Below are 18,669 nucleotides of genomic sequence, written 5' to 3' on the forward strand. Positions count from 1 at the left end.
ATATTAGGAATAGGAATTAATTTATGGACAAAACAGCTAAATAAAAACACCAGTGTCATGTAGAGCTGGTTAGTCCAAAAAAGTTAAGACCAAAATTAAGAGAATGAGAGCAGAAGTTACAGAGAGAGGGGCAATTTTTTTCAGTACAAAGTGAACTGAAGCTGGCGTCCATGGAGCTGGGAGGTGGTTAGGAAACAATGATGGATCACAGTTTGTTTAAAGGTTGGCGTTTCAAATCTTGACATAAACATAATTGAGCGGTCAGATCCTTTGACCCACAGGTTGGTGGTGCGACTCCACCTCCCACAGATCAATACTATTGTTGTGTCCTTGTCTTTTTGCTCTGCTGTGAATGTGTGTGTCTGAGTCTGAATGTCTGAATGAGAGTTCTTTGATGTAAAATGCTTTGAGCGCCTTGAAGGTGGAAGAGTTATATACAAATGTGACCATTTACCATTTGTTGTGTTTGCAGATGTTTGTACTCCAGTCCAAGACAAATTTCCCTCCGGGATTGTGATGTTACATGTTACATCTGCACTAAATTAAGAGTACTGATCTAACTTTTCATTGCAATGTGTTTTCATGAACAAAAATAGACTCTAATGTTTAAAAATAAATCTCTATTGGTAACGTTGTGTATTATGCTGAATAGAGCAGTAATGATCCATATCCAATGATTCTTTAAACAGCATGATCATTGCAAAGACACAAAATAAACTTGTGAAAATATAGATTTATTTCTGCGTCGATAAATCCACAATTTCCTTTTTTTCTGATCACCAAACTGAAACCAGTCTTGCCGTAATTACAAGCATATGTGCAGCAATTCCATTTTCACAGAAACAATGGGCTAAATTACAATAAATATAAATGCTGTCACTGAGGGATTCTCTGTTAAACTGACGCAGACTTTCCATCTCCCATCTGTAAATGAAAAACACTGGTGGGAGGACCAACTTTCCATGTTTCCAGTAAATTATGCAGATTAGCAAACTTCATTTTAATGCGCGTCTGCTACAAACATATGTCCATGGCCCTGTACTGTACAAATATAAAAAGTGAGAAATGATTTGGAAATGACAACGATGATAATTTACTCCCAAAACTGAGAATCATGATCATTTAAGCAGATGCAATTGCAAATACAGAATATGTTCACTTTTTCAATCAAAACACTGAGTATCAAATATTATTGTGGTTTTTGCCATAAAATTTTAAGTTGTACTGTGTAACTTGTGCCGAGAATGTTCCACTGTCTGGACATAAACTTAAGAATTTCCATGGGGACAAACAGGTTGCTGATCCTCTCCAGAAAAAGTGCACCTTTAGCCACTTTAGTTGAACTGAATCCTGAAACAATTTTAAGTTCAGATTTAAATAACTAAAAATGGTAGTTCCACGACAATGCTCACGAGTTTTTGTATTATAATCTAGAACGAGATCTGGTTTAATCCGGGTTACGGTTTTTGGGATGTTATTTTTTTAGACCAGTTTTAGATTTAACTGACATAAAGGTTTTTGTTCATTTTGCCAAATTTATTCAGAAGACACTTGAAAATTTAAAGCAAGAAATTTGAAAATGAAGTACAAAATATTTCAACTGATGATTGTAAAGAAACCTGAGAAAATCACGTACAGTTACATTTTGATTGCAAACCACAACATAAATATGATTGAAATCGTTTTGTATTAAATCTGTATAAACTCTACATAAATATTTACTTTGAATTGAACTACAGAAACAGAAGTCCTTATAGTATCCAAACTGTTGATGTAAAACAGCGTCAGAGTTTGAATGGGAAATGTGGCAGTGCTGTTTGTTGTAATGTAGTCCTGGTTCAGCTCCTGGTGCTGTACAGGTCTGCGTCCTCTGGGTTTGACTGTCCAAAGTCCATAAGAGCAGGATCTGCTTTGAAGGCATCGCCCCCTGGAGGGAAGAAAAGCAAACGCAACAACAGTTACAGATACAAAAGGAATGAGCTGCTGCAATGATACGGTACACAATGTTCTGTACTCTTGTCATGACATATGTTCAAACTCAATTTAGACACCGAGGATATTTTTATACAATGTAATTTTCTGAATAAAATAGCTGTTTCGTTAATACGATGTATTATCATAATCCTAATCCATAACCCTAACCCTAACCCTTATTTTATAGAGTACATCAAATACATTCAGAAACACTTCAGGAAATATCAAAATGTGTCTCATATATGTAATTTTTGTCAGTTTTAGCTAAAATCAGTTTTCAGATTTGAGACTAATTTTGGTATTGATTAGTATCTCAATGTTACTATTTATAGGAGTTTTGGGCAGGTAAATTATGATAAATTATTGAATTTCCTTTAGGGATCAAAAAGTATTTATCTATCTAAATGGATATTGACAATAGTATCCTTGGACTTTCATTTTGGAAATTACGTTTGCATATAAATAAGGAATGAATATGTGAGTGTAGTTTATGACATATTGTAGAGGCTGTACAATTTCTTTGATTGAATACATCCTTTAAAAAAACAATATAACTTATACACATAATCACATATTAATAATTACAATGATGAGTTATCAGTAGGTACCTTTGCTAATCTCAGGTGCCGGTTCCTCAGTAGCTGTAGGCGTTGGGGCTGTGGTTTCGTCTGTTGGTGTTTCTTCAGATGGAGCAGGTTCTGAGGAGGCTGTAGGTTCAACCAACTCTTTTTCAACTAACTGTGGTTCAACTACTGTCTCTGCGGATACAAATACAGATGTTGCTATAGTGATGGCTGATATAATTATAAGTAATTGTTTGCATTCTATTAAAATGACTGTGGATTTGCATTATATTTATGGGATAGGTAGAATAGCTTTTACTATCCTTAAGAATGTATAAATTTGTCATTAAATTCTTAATATATGCAGTGTCTGAAAGTAATATTTGAAAGCAAAAAACACTGTTTTCTAAAAGATAGTTGTTTCTGCTATAGTACAAATGAATCATGTGTTTATTCATTATGAGAGGATTTTCTTTTGTAATTTGATTCAAGAGGCCTTTTTATTTTGGCTGTGTCTGGATATCCAGTCAAGATGGCATTCTGTTAAGTATTATACTATTAACTATTAACTATACTATTAACTATAACTGTTATAACTATTTGTCCCCTTAGAAGTATAGGGCTCTATATGTGTTTGCGGTGTTTATGAAATACTTAAATATTTAGGTTTTGAGTGGTACAGGGAATTGGATTTTTGCTCATCTAAACCTAAAAAATGCAACAAATGCTACAAAATGTGAACAGAAGGCATTCAGGAACTAGAATTCCCCTCAAGATGGGATCAATAACGTATACCTTAATATTATATGAATAACTCTGAATAACATTTAGACAAAAAAATTCAGATAGAACCCTGTAATCCAAAAGGGACAATTTATTGAGTATCCTTATATGCTAGCATTCTACACTTGGCCTGAGGATTACAGTTGAAAATGAGCTGTATAGTTTAAACCTGCACATTTACATAAATGTTTATTAATGAGGATTGTTCTCATTCAAATAAACTAATACATAAATAATTACCTTTGGCACTTTCAGCAGGAGGGGCTTCAGAGGGGGGAGGGGCTTCTGCAGCTGGAGGCTCAGGAGCCAATTCCTCTACTGGCTCAGATGATTCTGGGAATAAAAAAAAAAAGAGAGAAATAAAAAAGTAATAATAATGCAGAGTCATAAGAATGCAAACTGCTCTTGTATAAAATGTTAGCTCTACTTGTCTCCAAGTACAAGCAACCACTAAGTAAGTTTGTATAATTATTTACCACTAAAAATATAAAGGGTTAAAGGGCTTGCGCTTGATTTTGAACCATTAGTGAAGAAAATGATTTAGGATGAACTGTAATTGCTACTTTGTGTGATAGAAGAGACTCTTTAAATGCAGTACCTTTGGGGGTTTCTGCAGGAAGGTCTTCAGGAGGTGGTGATGTGACTGGGGTCTCTACAACAACAACTACTATCTCTGGCTCTGGTTCAGCTGATGCTACTACAAGGGAATAAAAGAAACACACAAAACATGAATAATACAAGATTAAAAGATAGATTTACTATGTGTTTAAAAGGTGCACTGTGTAACTTCCGCCATCTGATTGTCTCCATGGAGATGTTGTTGCATTGTCTAGAATGTCGAGTATGCCATTCAAAGTACCCATCTTTGAATGAGTATTATTACACAATAGCAAGTTTTTACTGACTCTCATTCTTACTGCGAGTGGGCTCGCCTCTCCTCACCTGCTGTCTCCGGAGTATAATGTATAATGCCAAACTGTGGAACATTCCAAGCAGCATTTGTGAATTTTGTGTACTGACAACGGAAATAAATTGTATTCTGATTTTGATTGATTTTGTGTCTAGTGGAAAACCCAGCACCAAAGCACACTGAGCAGTATTTTGGAGCATTATACTATTGTTCTACCATTACCTGTTTCCTGGGGTGTATCAGTCAAAGGGGCAGGGACTGGAGCTTCTTCTGTAATAGTTAAAACTGGCTCCACTGTTGCCTCTGGTTCAGGAGATTCAACAACTAATTTGAAAATAAAGACACAACCAGATAAAAATGTGTAAAGTTAAAAATGTGTGTTGGTTAAGAGCACATTTTGTACATAGTTATGTAATAAACTAGGAGTAAATACACATGAAAAAACAGTGCCATCTTGAGGACAAAGCTCATAACTACACTGCCACATGCTAACCATTGAATATAGTAACATTTATAGCAAACTGACTAATTTATTCATTTATTTTCCTATATTTACCAATCTATAATTGCAATCTAGAAAATATCCCCCATAGATTCTTCTAATAGAATATTTTTAGGTATGACTTTTGCAAATTACAAATAAGCCTTCGGTGTCTGTAGTTTGAACACAGATTATTGTTAAATAATAAAACTTGGTTAAAACGAATTAAGATAACAAAATAAATAACAATAGATTAATCTGAATAGTGTTACTTCTATACTATAAAGCATGAGTGACTTTACTGAACAGAAATCAGGATAAATCCTTGTTGGTGTAATCCAGCCTGTACCTTTTGGCTCCTCTGCAGGTGGAGGGGTGGGGGGTGTGGTCTCCTCTGCTGAAACTGTCTGGGGCTCTTCTGGAAGAGGCTCTGAGGAGATTACAGGTTCAACCACCACTACTGGCTCTGGTTCTGATACTGTCTCTGTGAATGCAAGACAAAATAATGAAGCACCATCATCATAACATGGCATCAGAGAGATTCAATATGACAAAATACAAACAACTATCTATTTTTTACTGCTACTTTTAAATGTTACCTTAATCTTTAAGGGGAGATTGGGTATCATGCACCTTCCATTAACAACTAGCCTGTGAACAGCTCTACTCCCAGATTCATCTTTGATGGAATTGTTTTTAAAAAAGATGCAGACATTTTATGATTTTATCCAAAGAGCAGCTTTTAAATATTATGGCAAAGTTTAACTCTACTACATGAAAAACTGACTTCAGTTTCTTTAATGAAGGCAATTACAATAAAGATTTTAGTAGCATAATTCAATTTCAATATCAATAATATAAATATTTATGTTACCTTTGGGCTGCTCTGTTGATGGAGCCGGTGATTCCAAGATGGTGGCAGTGTCCTCAGCTGGAGTGGACTTGACCACCTCTGGTTCTACACTCACTGTGGGTTCAGACGGGGCGGGGTCAGAGGGGGCAGGGTCAGAGGGGGCAGGGTCTGAGGGGGCAAGATCAGAGGGGGCAGAGTCAGAGGGGGCAGGGTCAGAGGGGGCTCCTTCTGGTTCAGGGCTGGACTCTGGTGGCTTTTCGCTCTCAACAGCAGCAGGTAAATCTTCGGGAGGAGGTAGTGTCTCTGGCTCTGCTGCAACTGAATTTACAACATCTACAACAAAACAACAGCAGATCTTTGAATGGTCCACCAGAAAACATTACATGGTGCACCTTTAAATGTCAAAATACCTTTCTAAATTTGAAAACAACTGGTTAAAACCTCTTTCCTGTCCCATATTTTTTCCTAGCATAAATATGATTTAGTTGTAACTTAGGCTTTGTTTATATTGACAATGAAATATGGTTTACAACTGTAATACAACAATTGAAACACGAAAATAAGCCTTGGTTGTAAAATTCAACATAGTTCACACCTATTTTTAGAATGTATTTCATAGTTATACCTGTGGTTGGTTCTGTAGATGAATGGTCTGCTGTTGTAGACTCCACAGTAGGAGCTGGTTCTTCTGGAGCAGATTCAGATGTTTGTTCTGTCTCTGGGACTGGAGAACTCTGGATTGGCGCTTCTGTGGATGGGACGGACTCTTCAACTACAGCAGCAGGCTCTGGGGTCGGCACTTTCTCTTCCTAAAAAATAAACAACAGAAAACACTCCAAATATAAGACAGCAGATGCATTTGTTTGAAAAGCAATAGACATAGTTACAAGGATACTGAAAAACAACCATCTTACTCTAAATGTAGGTGATCGTGTGACAATGTGGTTATGTAACTAGATTGTCTTTTCACATTCAGACACTTTACACCACTAAAACCATGCCTGGAGTTGTGTTTTGTTCATTCACACATGTTTATCACACAGACCCTGAATATTTAGACAACTTCTCTCAAACTGTATGCTCCATACACCTTCACTGGAATCATTTGGATAAGTTCAGCCCTGGAATTGTCCATCACTACTGAACAAAAGGTCAATTGTGCATAATACAGCATATGACAATGCTGATGTCTGAATTGTACAGTACATTGGTCTATACACAGAGCAGGCTTTGGCAATGTTCTTTCAAAGTTAAAGGTCCAAGTTAATTTAATTTTTCTTCCTGCCTACGCAAAGTTTATTGTTTTGTCTGGAATGTTCCACTGTATGGCATTAAACCTATCAATCTTGCATTTCATCCAATCACAGGTCTTATTGCTCAAAAATACCTACCATTCATTCATACTGTGACCTAGTTTGCCTCTCCACAGACCTGACCTGTAACTACTGTCTAGTATGGTGCCATTACTTGCTTGTCACCATGGAGAAGTTTAATGTTATTCCAGCCTAAAATAATAAAATCTCCAAGGGCGACAATCAAGTTTGTATTTTTTTTTTTTAGAATAACGATATGTGCAAACTTCCTTCAGTTAACATTTAAAGCACTCTCAAAGTGAACGCTGACATTAACAGAAAACTGGAAAATTAATATCCTGTTTTTGACATTTTTTGAGGTCATCCGTGGTTAGAGAAGCTACTGGAAACAGGCGGATGAGTCACGGGCCCGTTATCAAAATTTTCTTCCAACCATTTCTATTATCAAAAACACAAAAACATGAAAAGCTGTTCTTCAAAACCAGTAAATGCAAAAGTATGGAAATGTTATAGTGGGAGGTTTGTGCATGAAAGGTGTTAAACTGTCGTACTGATATTAGTCAAACATTATGACACTGCGGTGACTCAACATGCTGTCTCACCGGTGACGAAGGAGCCTCAGGAGCTGGTGGAGGTTTAGGTGGAGATGAAAGCAGTGAGGACACAGTAGCACCGCTCCACTGCCCTGCTGCGTAAATCTTTTTCCCTGTGATCTTTCAAGAGGAATAAAATCAGTCAAAACAAAAATAAGGCATCATGATGACTAAGCGAGTAAAATTCAAAGACAAGATATAGATTGGAAATACACAAGTTATTTCTTCTAGTTCAGGGAAATGCACTTTAAATTTCTATATGCATTTAACTGGATGAGAATGGGATGCACAATATATTGCAAAAGTATCGATATCGCGATATTGACTAACACAGTAATTGAAATGGCAACATATTCGACCACCTGAAAAATGCACTGTTGCTAAAAAGTATATGTTTTTATTAATAATTTTCCTTTCTTAGTCAAAAATTTGCCTGGATTTCGTGCTGGTTTGGCCTGTTAAGTTTTTGACAGTTATGTTTTCTTTTTAATTATAACTGAAGTAGTAGCAGTATCGACATCACACTGCATAACAGCCATATCACAAAATGTTCCAATTTTTGCTGCAGCCCTATTGAAAACTGTAACGTGATGCTGCATTTTCTCCATAGGTGCTGTACGGGGTAAGAACCAAGTGGAAGCAAATACCAGTGCAACATTAGAGTATGAGAGGGGACAATATGTGTGGAGCTAATGAGATATAGGTCTTTATTATAGTGATACATACCTTTACAACAGTTACGGCTTGGGCAGGATAACACACTGAAGCTCCAGCAGTCATCAAACTCATGGGAACAGCAACCCTTTGGAGGCGTGACCCTGGGAGAGCAACAGAGGGAATAAGTTAAATTAACTCTTATGAGCTTTAAGTCATGTTACAATGTTGTTACTTGGAGCATACCTGGAGTTGTGTTTTGTTTAATTCACACATGTTTGAGTAATGCTTTATTATTAGTCTGTCTAAATCTCCAAGGTTCAAAATGCTCTGTTCCACCTTGTGATGTCATGAAGTTGTAGCTAAAATCTTCCAAATGATTTTAATGAAGGTGTGGAGTTTCAAAACACAGTGGAGCACTTCCTGTATTACATGACATCACAAGGTGGATGTTTTCGATTTGAGAGAAGATCTCTCTAATGAGAACCTAAATTGTTTTTTATAATGTGGACAGTATAAATTAGATCGGAATATTGTCCCTTTAATTGAAGATTAAATTACCTTTACGGGCCAGAAACATGCCCAGCAGACCAGCCATGGTGATGGTGCCAAATCTGGGCACAAACTCTGGAGGAGGATCTTTTAGGTAATAATACACATCTATCAAAACAGGACAGAAATCAGTTACTGGAAAAGAAGCAACATTCCCCAGAATATTAAAATTCTAGAACTCAAGTTCACTTTTTCACAGTGTGAATAGAAAACACAATCTTTATAGAATTTTAGCTAATTATCCCTATAAAAGTCAAATTGCAAATGACAACTACATAACTTTGTAATTTCTTAATTGCTTATGACAGCAAATGTAAATATATTGAAATTAAATATATTAACTTTTATTTTACTGTATGATTTATATTTGTTTTGACAGGTACATTTTGAAGATTATTTAAATTGCCTAGGATCTGCTGACTCACCTTGTCCAGCATGGTAACAATTTATAGTTCCCCTTTTTACAGAAAGGTAAGCCCCCTGCAGGAAAAATAAATAATTAATTAAAGGTCCTTTATTATGCAAAACTGACTCTTGTGAGCTTTTAACCATGTTAGAATGCTGTTACCTCAATTAAACCATCTCCGAGTTGTTTTTTGTTTCATTCACACATGTCTAACTTTTTATTATCTGTCTGTCTACATCTCCAAAGCTTAAAATGCTCAGTTCCACTATGAAATGTTAGTTAACCACTTGCCTTTTGTTTAGTAGAGTTTGGCAATACCTGGTCTAAATGTGTTCTATTTGAGAGAAGAACTCAGCCTAAATATGCAGAGTTTAAGTATAAATAATATGTGAATGAAACAAAACACAACTCTAGATATGTTTGTACTGAGTAAAAAACATTGTAACATAGATCAGAAAATAACGTCATATGGGCCCTTTAATGACATGTATAACAAGACTCATTCAAAAACAGCTTTATTTTTGTGTATGTTTTTCACAGGTTCGGATGTGTTGTAATCTTCTGGCCACATGTTCACACCTGCCCTCATTCGGCTGCAGCTTCTGTTTCCTGTTTGGCCCCTGAACTTTTGATAAATCGCACATTGTCGTATGTAGGATTGTGAACTGAAACCGCAAACAAAAAAAAAACAAAAAAAAAAGAAGACAGATTTTAATCGGGCCATATAGATGCTACAGTACACTGGAAATATGGGGTTGAGCCACTTCCGAGAGTTCTTGGTAAGGTTGTGTGCAACGCAAACATCCCCTTTTAATGCATATGTGTCTGTCTAATGAACTTATGAACTTAACTGTTAGACCAGATTTTGGAGTAACACCTCAATGTTAATGCAATAAACAAAAATATAAAGATATTAAAGAAAACCTACTGTGCTCTTCTATCTATATATCTATATATATATGTATATATACACATATATCTATATCTATCTATCTATCTATCTATCTATCTATCTATATATATATATATAGATAGATAGATAGATAGATAATCTATAACATCCATGGATCATTATTTTATAATGTGGACATTCTAAGTTGCGATATTCATATAAAATAATTTAATAAAAGATGCTGCAATAGAAAATTGCGATGCCCTGTAAATGTCATTACAACAAAGAGTTAGTGCCTCTGATAGTTGCACGTCATGCTAGCAAGCAGCTGACTTTTTTTTTTTCATTTGTACCAAAATGACTACACAGCACTGTGAAATCCTACACGTATCACTGATTAAGAAAATAAAACTGGAGAACAAAGTAAGTAGAAAGTAGTGGGTGTAGTGGGTGTAAAGCTCTGAAACGTCAAGTTTGTATAATATGTCTGCTTTAAGTTATAATAAGATAACACATTGTATTTATATAGTACTTTGAAGACAACAACAGTGCTTTACAGCACATTTTTCATTAATTCTACACTCAGACATGGTAGACTGGAAGTGAGACTGCCAATCTGCCCCCTCTAACCACCACCAACACACACATAACACCAGGCAATGTGGTATATGCTGCGTCCACTGCTCTAACCATTATGTGATCACTAAAAATCTACCAATTCAATTCATGTTTTCTTTGATAAATTGCCATGTCCATTGGGTATTACTTGTAAACAGAACAGAGTAAATAACTGTAGACTGTAGGGAATACCTTTATAGACTGGACCACAGGCACTATGGTGTGTCTAGCTGCTGCTATCCCACTTTCAATGACCCCCGGCTCCTCTGAAACCTCCACTGTCTGAGGCGAAGGCTGTAGAGGTTTGTAGATATTCAACTGCAAGGGAAAGGGAATTTAATATTTACAAAACTTTTAACAGGAACTTGTATTGGTACTGACACAAGATCTTGTGCCACAAGATCTCACGAGACAAAATTTATTGTACACATATGAGATTTTTATCTATGTGTTTACATTTGGATTGGGGTTAAGTGTGAGTTTTTTTGAGAAGTTGTAGTTCTCAAAAGCAGTGCTAGAATGACAACAAAAATATATATATTTTTGTTATGTTTTGTCTTGTCTTCGTGGACCCAATCTCATGTCTCATTTTGTAGAAATTGCACTATAGTCTTTAGTGTTTATCTTACTCTTTCTCTAGTGACGAGCCCCTCCTCAGGTGTTTCCCTGTATATTCTGATGGAGGCAGCCCCAAGCACTGCCGGGACGGCCACCAGCACCACCTGAGACAAAACACAAAAATACATTTGACATTATGGGACAGCTGAGCTTGTTTGTAGTTTACTGCATCTAGTTTTGTTTATGTTATATTACCATTCTAATCATCAGTAGCCATGAAACAAATTCAGGTGTAAGGATTCCAGCTTGATTTTATTATGACAATTCAAATTTAAATATGCTAGCTAATGCTAGTCTATATTTTGAAGGGGTAAAGGTCCTCATAAAATCATTAACCTTATCCACAAGGAATCATTTGTCTTAAACATTTGCCATACATACAGTATCTTGCTGGCTATTTATAACAACTTCAGTCTAGACCAGACCAAAAGGGCACACAACTTTCCTTATAATTTAACTTAATGTATAACACACAGCAGGCTACCATCTCAAAAATAATTACAGCAACCTATACCTCAAGATAAAAACAGTTTAATACAATTTAAGCTAAAACTTTTCTTGGACCAACAAAGACTAGTGTGTGAGAATACCTAACCAAGAGAAGTAGTAGCAGTATTACATATAATTCTGAAGACTGCATTGGGATTAGTGGCATTACTCTCCATCATAACTGATTTATATTAACACAGTTCAATAAAGCAGGAGGGAAACTGCGTTATAAAACTTGTTTACACTGGACTGGCGCCACCATAGTTCTCCTGGCGCTACAGATTAATAAAATGATTTAACGCAGGGCAGGAAATACGTGCAGAGTGCCACTTGTTTGCACACTGTAAATGAGTGAAAGTGGTCAGGTATGGAGCCAGCCTGGACTGGAGAGTACAGCTTGTACTGTACACACACCGCACAGCCAATGAGCTGCAGTTTTAACGCTTATATCATCACTATCGGATCACGTTTGCGTCAGGGGCTCTAGGGTAAGTGGAGCTAAATTTGCATATACACTCTCATTGAGAATATGTTGTAAATTTGAGGAAAAATGTGCAGAAATCGATAAAGTCATGCATTCACCTTGGCCGCCATGACAGTGCTCCGTCTTCTTCCTCACACGTCACTGCGTCACTGAGCCAGTCCTCTGTCCTACAGTGCCCCCCGCTGGACAAAAGAGGAGCCTGCACCAGTGGATGTGGGTAGATGATGTCATTGTACAGAGTGAGGTAATGCGCCAGGCTTTTCAAAAGAACATTAACCTTTTATAGTATCTTATCAGAATTATAAATCATTAGAGAAAAAAACATTAAGCATATGGGCACCCTAGTTTCACAGATGTTCCAAATTCTTGGAACACTACAGAATATCTAATGGGCCAACTGAAACTTCAGGATGGCATTTTTATCTGTTTAATGTACTGACAAAATTACAAAAAAAACATTGGCTTGTTTTCCTGGTTATCTCCTGGATTAGGCCCAGATCCACACGCGGGCTTTTGTCAAGTCTGGGAGCTATATGGCGTTGTTTTCTTTCACATCAAGTACCATCTGAGAAAATATTTGGCTTTTCAAGTGAATCTAAACCAAGACTATATCAGGTCTAATTTAGGAATAAACATGGGCTAAAATCAGTCTAAACCATGGATTAGGTAATTTTAAATATTAACCCAATGAATAAATAATAATTGTCTCAAAATTAAACAAATATTCAAACTGCAGATTACTGTGTGTACCACATTTTGAGAAACACTGAGAATATTGATTGCTCTATTCACCATTTCCTTGCTTAGAGGTCTTTCATAAAACTCAAAGATGTTCTCCAAAGATGTTTAGAAAAAGCTGCTGTGACCCACAAGGCATAGTGAATAAAAGGAGGAATTAAACCATATCTCGTAGTGCAGAGGATTCAGTTTATTGAAGTCAAAGTTTAACAACTTAGGTTTACAATCTGTATTTTTTGTAATATATATATTCATATATATGAAACCAAAAAAGGCTACTTTAGGAAGAATAAATGTCATTTTCTTTCTTTTTTCAATATCATCTTTAGTCAGTTGAATGTACAGAATAACAGTAAGCTAATATCATCCTTGAAAAAGAGCAATATGTTCCTTTTTTAATGTCGCAGTGCAACTTACATCTTCACACCTGTGCAGTGTACCATGAGGTGTTCACCCTGAAAAACACACAGTGGAGCCTTTGGGCCTGGGTCAGACTGCACGCTGTCGTCCGGGAGGGTTTACACAGTCTGTGCCAAAACAAAACACACGCTCCGAATCAAAACACGGGACACAAGAGACACATGAGACAGAGGTCAAACGCTCCTACAGCCAGAGGTGTAGAAACCGATCAGGTTTTCAATGGGAGGCACAGGGAAAGTGCTTGCATCGTTTAGGTTTCTCTCAAATGAACTGTTCAAAACTACATCCGGGTGCGCTTGAGTTCAACAGTGATATGATGAAAAAACTAGAGACTACTTTTACAAAAGACAGGTAAGTATGAAGAAGAAACAGACAGTGCTACACATGTCTCTGGTCTTAGACACTAGGGGGCACCATTGAGTCCTTGGCCTGGCAGCACAGATGAAGCCGGTCATCTGAGTTTCACAGACATAGCAGACCATTGAGTGGAAGGCTCCATTGCTTCCCAGTATCACAACGTTTAATGCAACTTTCTCCTTATTTGTGACAATATCTTAAACTTATTCATGGACTTCAGAATGAGGAGTCAGGACTATCGCCATGACAATTAACAATTCAAAACTAAATATTATATTTTTAGAATTTGTCCTCAAAATGGCACCATATAACAGAAAACTGAAACCCATGAATTCACATTTCACTTAGTCAAGTCACTGTCAGGTCTAATTTAAGAACATTATTTTCATGTTCAGTCTTGTTCTGCTTTGGTCCAAATTATCTATTCAATTTGCATTTTACTCTTTGTTAATACTAGTTTTATTCTTAAATTTAACCTGGGTCAAGATTATACCTGATTACAGATTACCTTTATGTACATTACAGTGTTTTAATTGTTTTCATTTTGTGTGTAAAACTGAAGAATCAAACCTGGCACCTTCTTTGAGGTTTGCATTTCCCTATTTAACTGCAAAGATACTGAGAAGCAATTGTCCTCCCTAAGATAATGTACAGTGTGTGTCTATAAACACCATATAAAAAAGAAATCATGTTAAAAACCAAAAAGTCATTCCTAAAGTTTGCATTTTTCATGCGCTACACAACTTTTCTTGCAAACGTGATTAGGAAGATTAAGGGGGGAAAGCAATACAAGTGATCCACAATATTTTTACCCTGTCCAGTCAAATTCTGCTGTTTCTCATGCAACACATAACCAGGAGTTTTCAGGATATATTTTTTCAAAGTCTTTCCTTGATGTAAACCAATAGAAACTGTAAAATGTTTGGTGGTTTGGTATCTCCTAGGTTGATTTAAACTGCTTACACCCTGCATTGGAGTGATAAGGGGGGCACTGCAAAAATCTTGGCATAGAATACATACTTTACATTATATCTATCACACAAAACGTAAATAGATTTTGATATATTCTTCTATGTTTAAATATATTTGTAGACTGTACACAAATCTTTAGAAAATGAGATGGCAAATGCGTTTACCTGATATTTTTGAAATGGTCAGAGATGGGACATTTGGATAGATAGACCCTGTGATGCAGCCAATGAGACAGACACATATAGAAAGTGCATTCATTGTGAGTGACTCCATTTGGATCAATAACAAAACTCTCCCTTGCAGCACTTGCATTCACAGGCTAAAGAGATAGTTCTGTTTCATGAATGGGGCAATGAGGTTTTCAACTGGTAATATGTTAATAGCCAACAGTGGATAGTCGTCAGTGCAGACCCAGGACGTGGACACAAAATCTGTCTTGTATATATTTTAAATTGACAGGAAACTCATTAATTAGCATTGGCAATTTAGCAATCGCCCACCAACTAGAGCTATTGTTAAATGATAAATGGGCACATTTTTATATGGTGCTTTTAGACCTTCAAGGCACTCAAAGCGCTTTACTTCAAGGTCACTCACGCATTCACACACACACTCATACACCAGTGTACGTAACTGCACACACTAGGGCTAAGTGTCTTGCTCAGTGACACAACAACATCATTCATCTGTGGGAGCTGGAATCACACCGCCAACATGTGGGTCAGTGGATCTGCCTGCCCAACCAAAGATGTTTATGTCGAGAGTGGGATTCGAATGTGGACTGAGCTACTGTCGCTCACTCTGTTGTTGTGTCCTAAGGCAAGACACTTTGCCTGTGTATGAATGAAGTGTGTGAGTGATTGTAGGGGCCAATGGAACAGATAGGCAGTCTCACTTCAGTCAGCCTACCCCGGAGCAACTGCGGCTACAATACCACTGCCACTTCCCGGGTTCTTTGATTTGTCTTTTCTCAGATTATCTTTTCATTTTTAAACCAATATTTTTACAATTATCTATCTGACAATCTTTTTTTTGGCACATTTTCTGAACTACCTCCCACCACTAAACATGTTAGTTAGTTGTTGCTTGATAAACCATTATATTACAATTGTTGAATGGATGATTTGTTGCTGCCAAAATGATCAATTATCAATAAAGTATCTATCAATCTGTTTATCTATTTAATGATTGTGACTATGGTAGTGTGGACCAGGTGACACAAAACAGGAACACTCCCAGGTTGGGATAGTTAGTATATAAATAAAACTGTGAAAAATGTGCGTAACATTGTCTATTTTCAGCTCACTTCTGGGTTAGTATATAATCAGTGTGACTTCTTTTGGTTCATTTTTTGCCCGGTTTTCTGTATTTTAGCTAAACAATTTACAATATATGCCAGTTTTTTATTGTTGGCAGGTATAAAATTGGTCAAAAATAGAGACACATGGGACATTTCTTGTATAAAAGTTGGTTAAATCACTGGTTTTGGATGAATCTGTTGGAATAGGCGACACAGGGCTCCAAATTGGGACTACTGTATGGCTCTATTTGAGGTGCACTGACAGCAATCCTTTGTTGATGTCTATCCAGGTAAAAACACTGACTAAACCATATTGAATCCACTCATACAATGTGAACTATCCCTTTGGTAAAAAATTAATATGATTTGCACACGCACACGTCAACAACACACACTCTCTCCCCTCCGCTACCTCTAGAAGCAGATCACAGTGGTAGTGGAAAAAACGCAAACATTTGTACATCAGTATACACATATACAGAGAGAAGAGGTCCGGATCTAAGCTTAAAGTGTAGGAAAATATAAGAGGAAGGAGAAGACAGAAAATGCAAAGTGAATAGTAGTCATTGCATTCATTCCTTCAGTTCACAGTTTGAGATTTTTGCACCAGTGTAGCATGAGAGCTAGTCGGTGCTTGTGGCGTTTAGCTACCTTTCTCACTCTTACAAAGTTACAATCTCAGCACAGTCCTGTTCAGGCTTTATAATAACAGTGAGGTCCCTAATTTAACACAAGATGCAATGAATAAAACAAAATACTGGATCATAGATAGAAAGAAAGGAGGAGCGGGGGAGGACTGTTGGCTCTGGGTGCAAGTTCATCAGTACAAAAAGTACAGTGCTGTGGTGAAAAGGTATCTCCTCTGTATTGCTGCTACATAGCTCCCCCTACCTCCTGAAAACAAAATTGCAAAACATAAAACCATACAAATAAATAATGAAAAATGTGTTTAGAAAAGTCTATTTTTTTCGTTTGCCTGACAAGCGAGGAGTGGCGTTTATGCTGAGATACATAGACAAAGGAAGAGTAATGCTTTTTGTTCAGGCATGCAATAGGCACCCTGTGGGGTCCTTGTTTGTTGGGATTATCAAAAGTTGAACAGGTCTCTCTAGCGCCCCCTCGCTGTATTTACACATGTTACAGGAAAGAGGAGTGTCTGTGAGGGTCATGCTCAGGTTCGGATGGGACCAGGGCTTTGATTGACAGCTCTGTGGGAAAGCATAAGTGGAACCATTCGAGATTTCTTATATATTTTTGAAGTTCGTCAAAGTGCCAAGCCCTTTAAAATACTTTTTTGTACTTAGTTTGTTTTAGATCACAAGTAATTCATTTTACTTTGATACGTTTTCAATTACTTTAAATTCAACATAATTTTCTGTATACAGTAGCACACAGTAGCCCATAGACGTTGAAATCCAATTTGGGCCTAACTGAAAATATGACCTCTAACCCATAGGTTGTTGGTTAAATCCCCACACACGCACAAAAAAGTGATTGTATTTCTGTTAGAGGAGTTAGTATATGAAACAATATCTGAGTGATGATTTTAAAAATGTCTAACACTGTAGAAGCCTTTAAAAAAGAGTATAAAGAGATCTGTTTTGAAATATATAGATATTTTGTCTCTTATATATATGCAGTAAGTTGTAAGTGAAATTGTAAATGCAAACTTGCTGTTCATATGATGCCTTTGTTTCTTGGAATTCTGTCATTGTTTAAAAGGGATGGGCATTATAAGTACTTTTTACTTCATCATAAATCCTTTCAGTCATGATCCATGGGGTTGTAGTCTATGATTTGTTTTGTTTTGTAGTACTGTAAAAATGGCCGAATAAAAAACTACTACTACAGCTGAAATTGAATGAATTGTGTATTGGTTGGGGGACTGTGTAAGTCTGAATAAATAATGTACCAACTTTTACTTTGTACAATTTTAAGATAATTTAGACCGGTGGTTCTCAAATTTTTCACAATAAGTACCACCTACGAAAATGGTTAGCTTATAATACCACCAGATCTAAAGCCAGGTCGGTATCAGGACTATACAGGGTCTAAACTTGGGCTAAACCAGGTCTGAAATAGGCCAAAACAAGCTTGAGGACAGTACCACAGTTTGAGAATCACTGAACTAGAATGCAAAGGCAAAAGTGAGTAAATCAATACTAATATCATTGTAATATTTTTTTCTCAGCATTATAAATTGTAATTTCATAAATTTGTTGATGACCCAATATATTTAACTCATAAATATAAGAAATCCAGACGGGGTCCTGTACTTTCCCCCACAGAGCTGCCTCATTTATAATCATGATGGATCAGTCTGGTCACCCCTGGTTACACGTGCGTCTCAATGAAGGAGTGTGTGTGGGTCATGAGTGGAGCCCCCAGTGGCGAGAGGTCGTCCTGTCCATTGGATCCGGGGCTGAGTTGACAGATGTCTGAGAAGAGGTCGCTGTGCCACTGTTTCCACTCTCTGAAGGTTTGTGAGGACAGTCCAGGCTCCTCCAGCAGAGCACAGATTACAGCCAGCTCCGACTCTTTGGCCTGAATATAAACACAAGAGGGAGTAAGAGGAGGAATTAACTCACTGTATTACAAGAATAGGCTTTAAAATAGACTCTCGTGAGCTTTAAGCCATGTTAGAATGTTGTTATCTCTTCAAAAACATACCCGGAGTTGTGTTTTCTTTCCTTCACATA

At 36.8% G+C, this 18,669-nt stretch overlaps 2 protein-coding genes across 2 annotated transcripts in view; both read right to left on the reverse strand.

Moving 5' to 3' along the window:
* Nucleotides 1-713: 713 nt before the first annotated feature.
* Nucleotides 714-12,352, reverse strand: apool (apolipoprotein O-like). The gene is made up of 15 exons (XM_055159451.1): nt 12,282-12,352; nt 11,222-11,314; nt 10,785-10,910; nt 9,102-9,156; nt 8,686-8,784; nt 8,197-8,288; nt 7,480-7,590; nt 6,190-6,373; nt 5,586-5,732; nt 5,061-5,195; nt 4,453-4,554; nt 3,919-4,017; nt 3,561-3,653; nt 2,583-2,732; nt 714-1,927 (listed from the first exon to the last, which is right to left on the reverse strand). The coding sequence occupies exons 1-15, from the start codon at nt 12,291-12,293 to the stop codon at nt 1,839-1,841; spliced, it is 1,587 nt and encodes a 528-aa protein (XP_055015426.1). The 5' UTR covers nt 12,294-12,352; the 3' UTR covers nt 714-1,838.
* Nucleotides 12,353-18,304: 5,952 nt separating this feature from the next.
* si:ch211-26b3.4 (connector enhancer of kinase suppressor of ras 2) overlaps nt 18,305-18,669 on the reverse strand; it is a 99,761-nt gene continuing 99,396 nt past the window's right edge. Inside the window, exon 24 of the mRNA XM_055159073.1 lies at nt 18,305-18,514. Within this exon, the coding sequence (XP_055015048.1) occupies nt 18,305-18,514 (210 nt within the window). The remainder of the gene's footprint in view (nt 18,515-18,669) is intronic.

The sequence above is a fragment of the Boleophthalmus pectinirostris genome, unplaced genomic scaffold (genome assembly GCF_026225935.1).
Source record: "Boleophthalmus pectinirostris isolate CB_2022bp ecotype Guang Dong unplaced genomic scaffold, ASM2622593v1 HiC_scaffold_23, whole genome shotgun sequence".
Taxonomy (NCBI): Eukaryota; Metazoa; Chordata; class Actinopteri; order Gobiiformes; family Gobiidae; genus Boleophthalmus; species Boleophthalmus pectinirostris.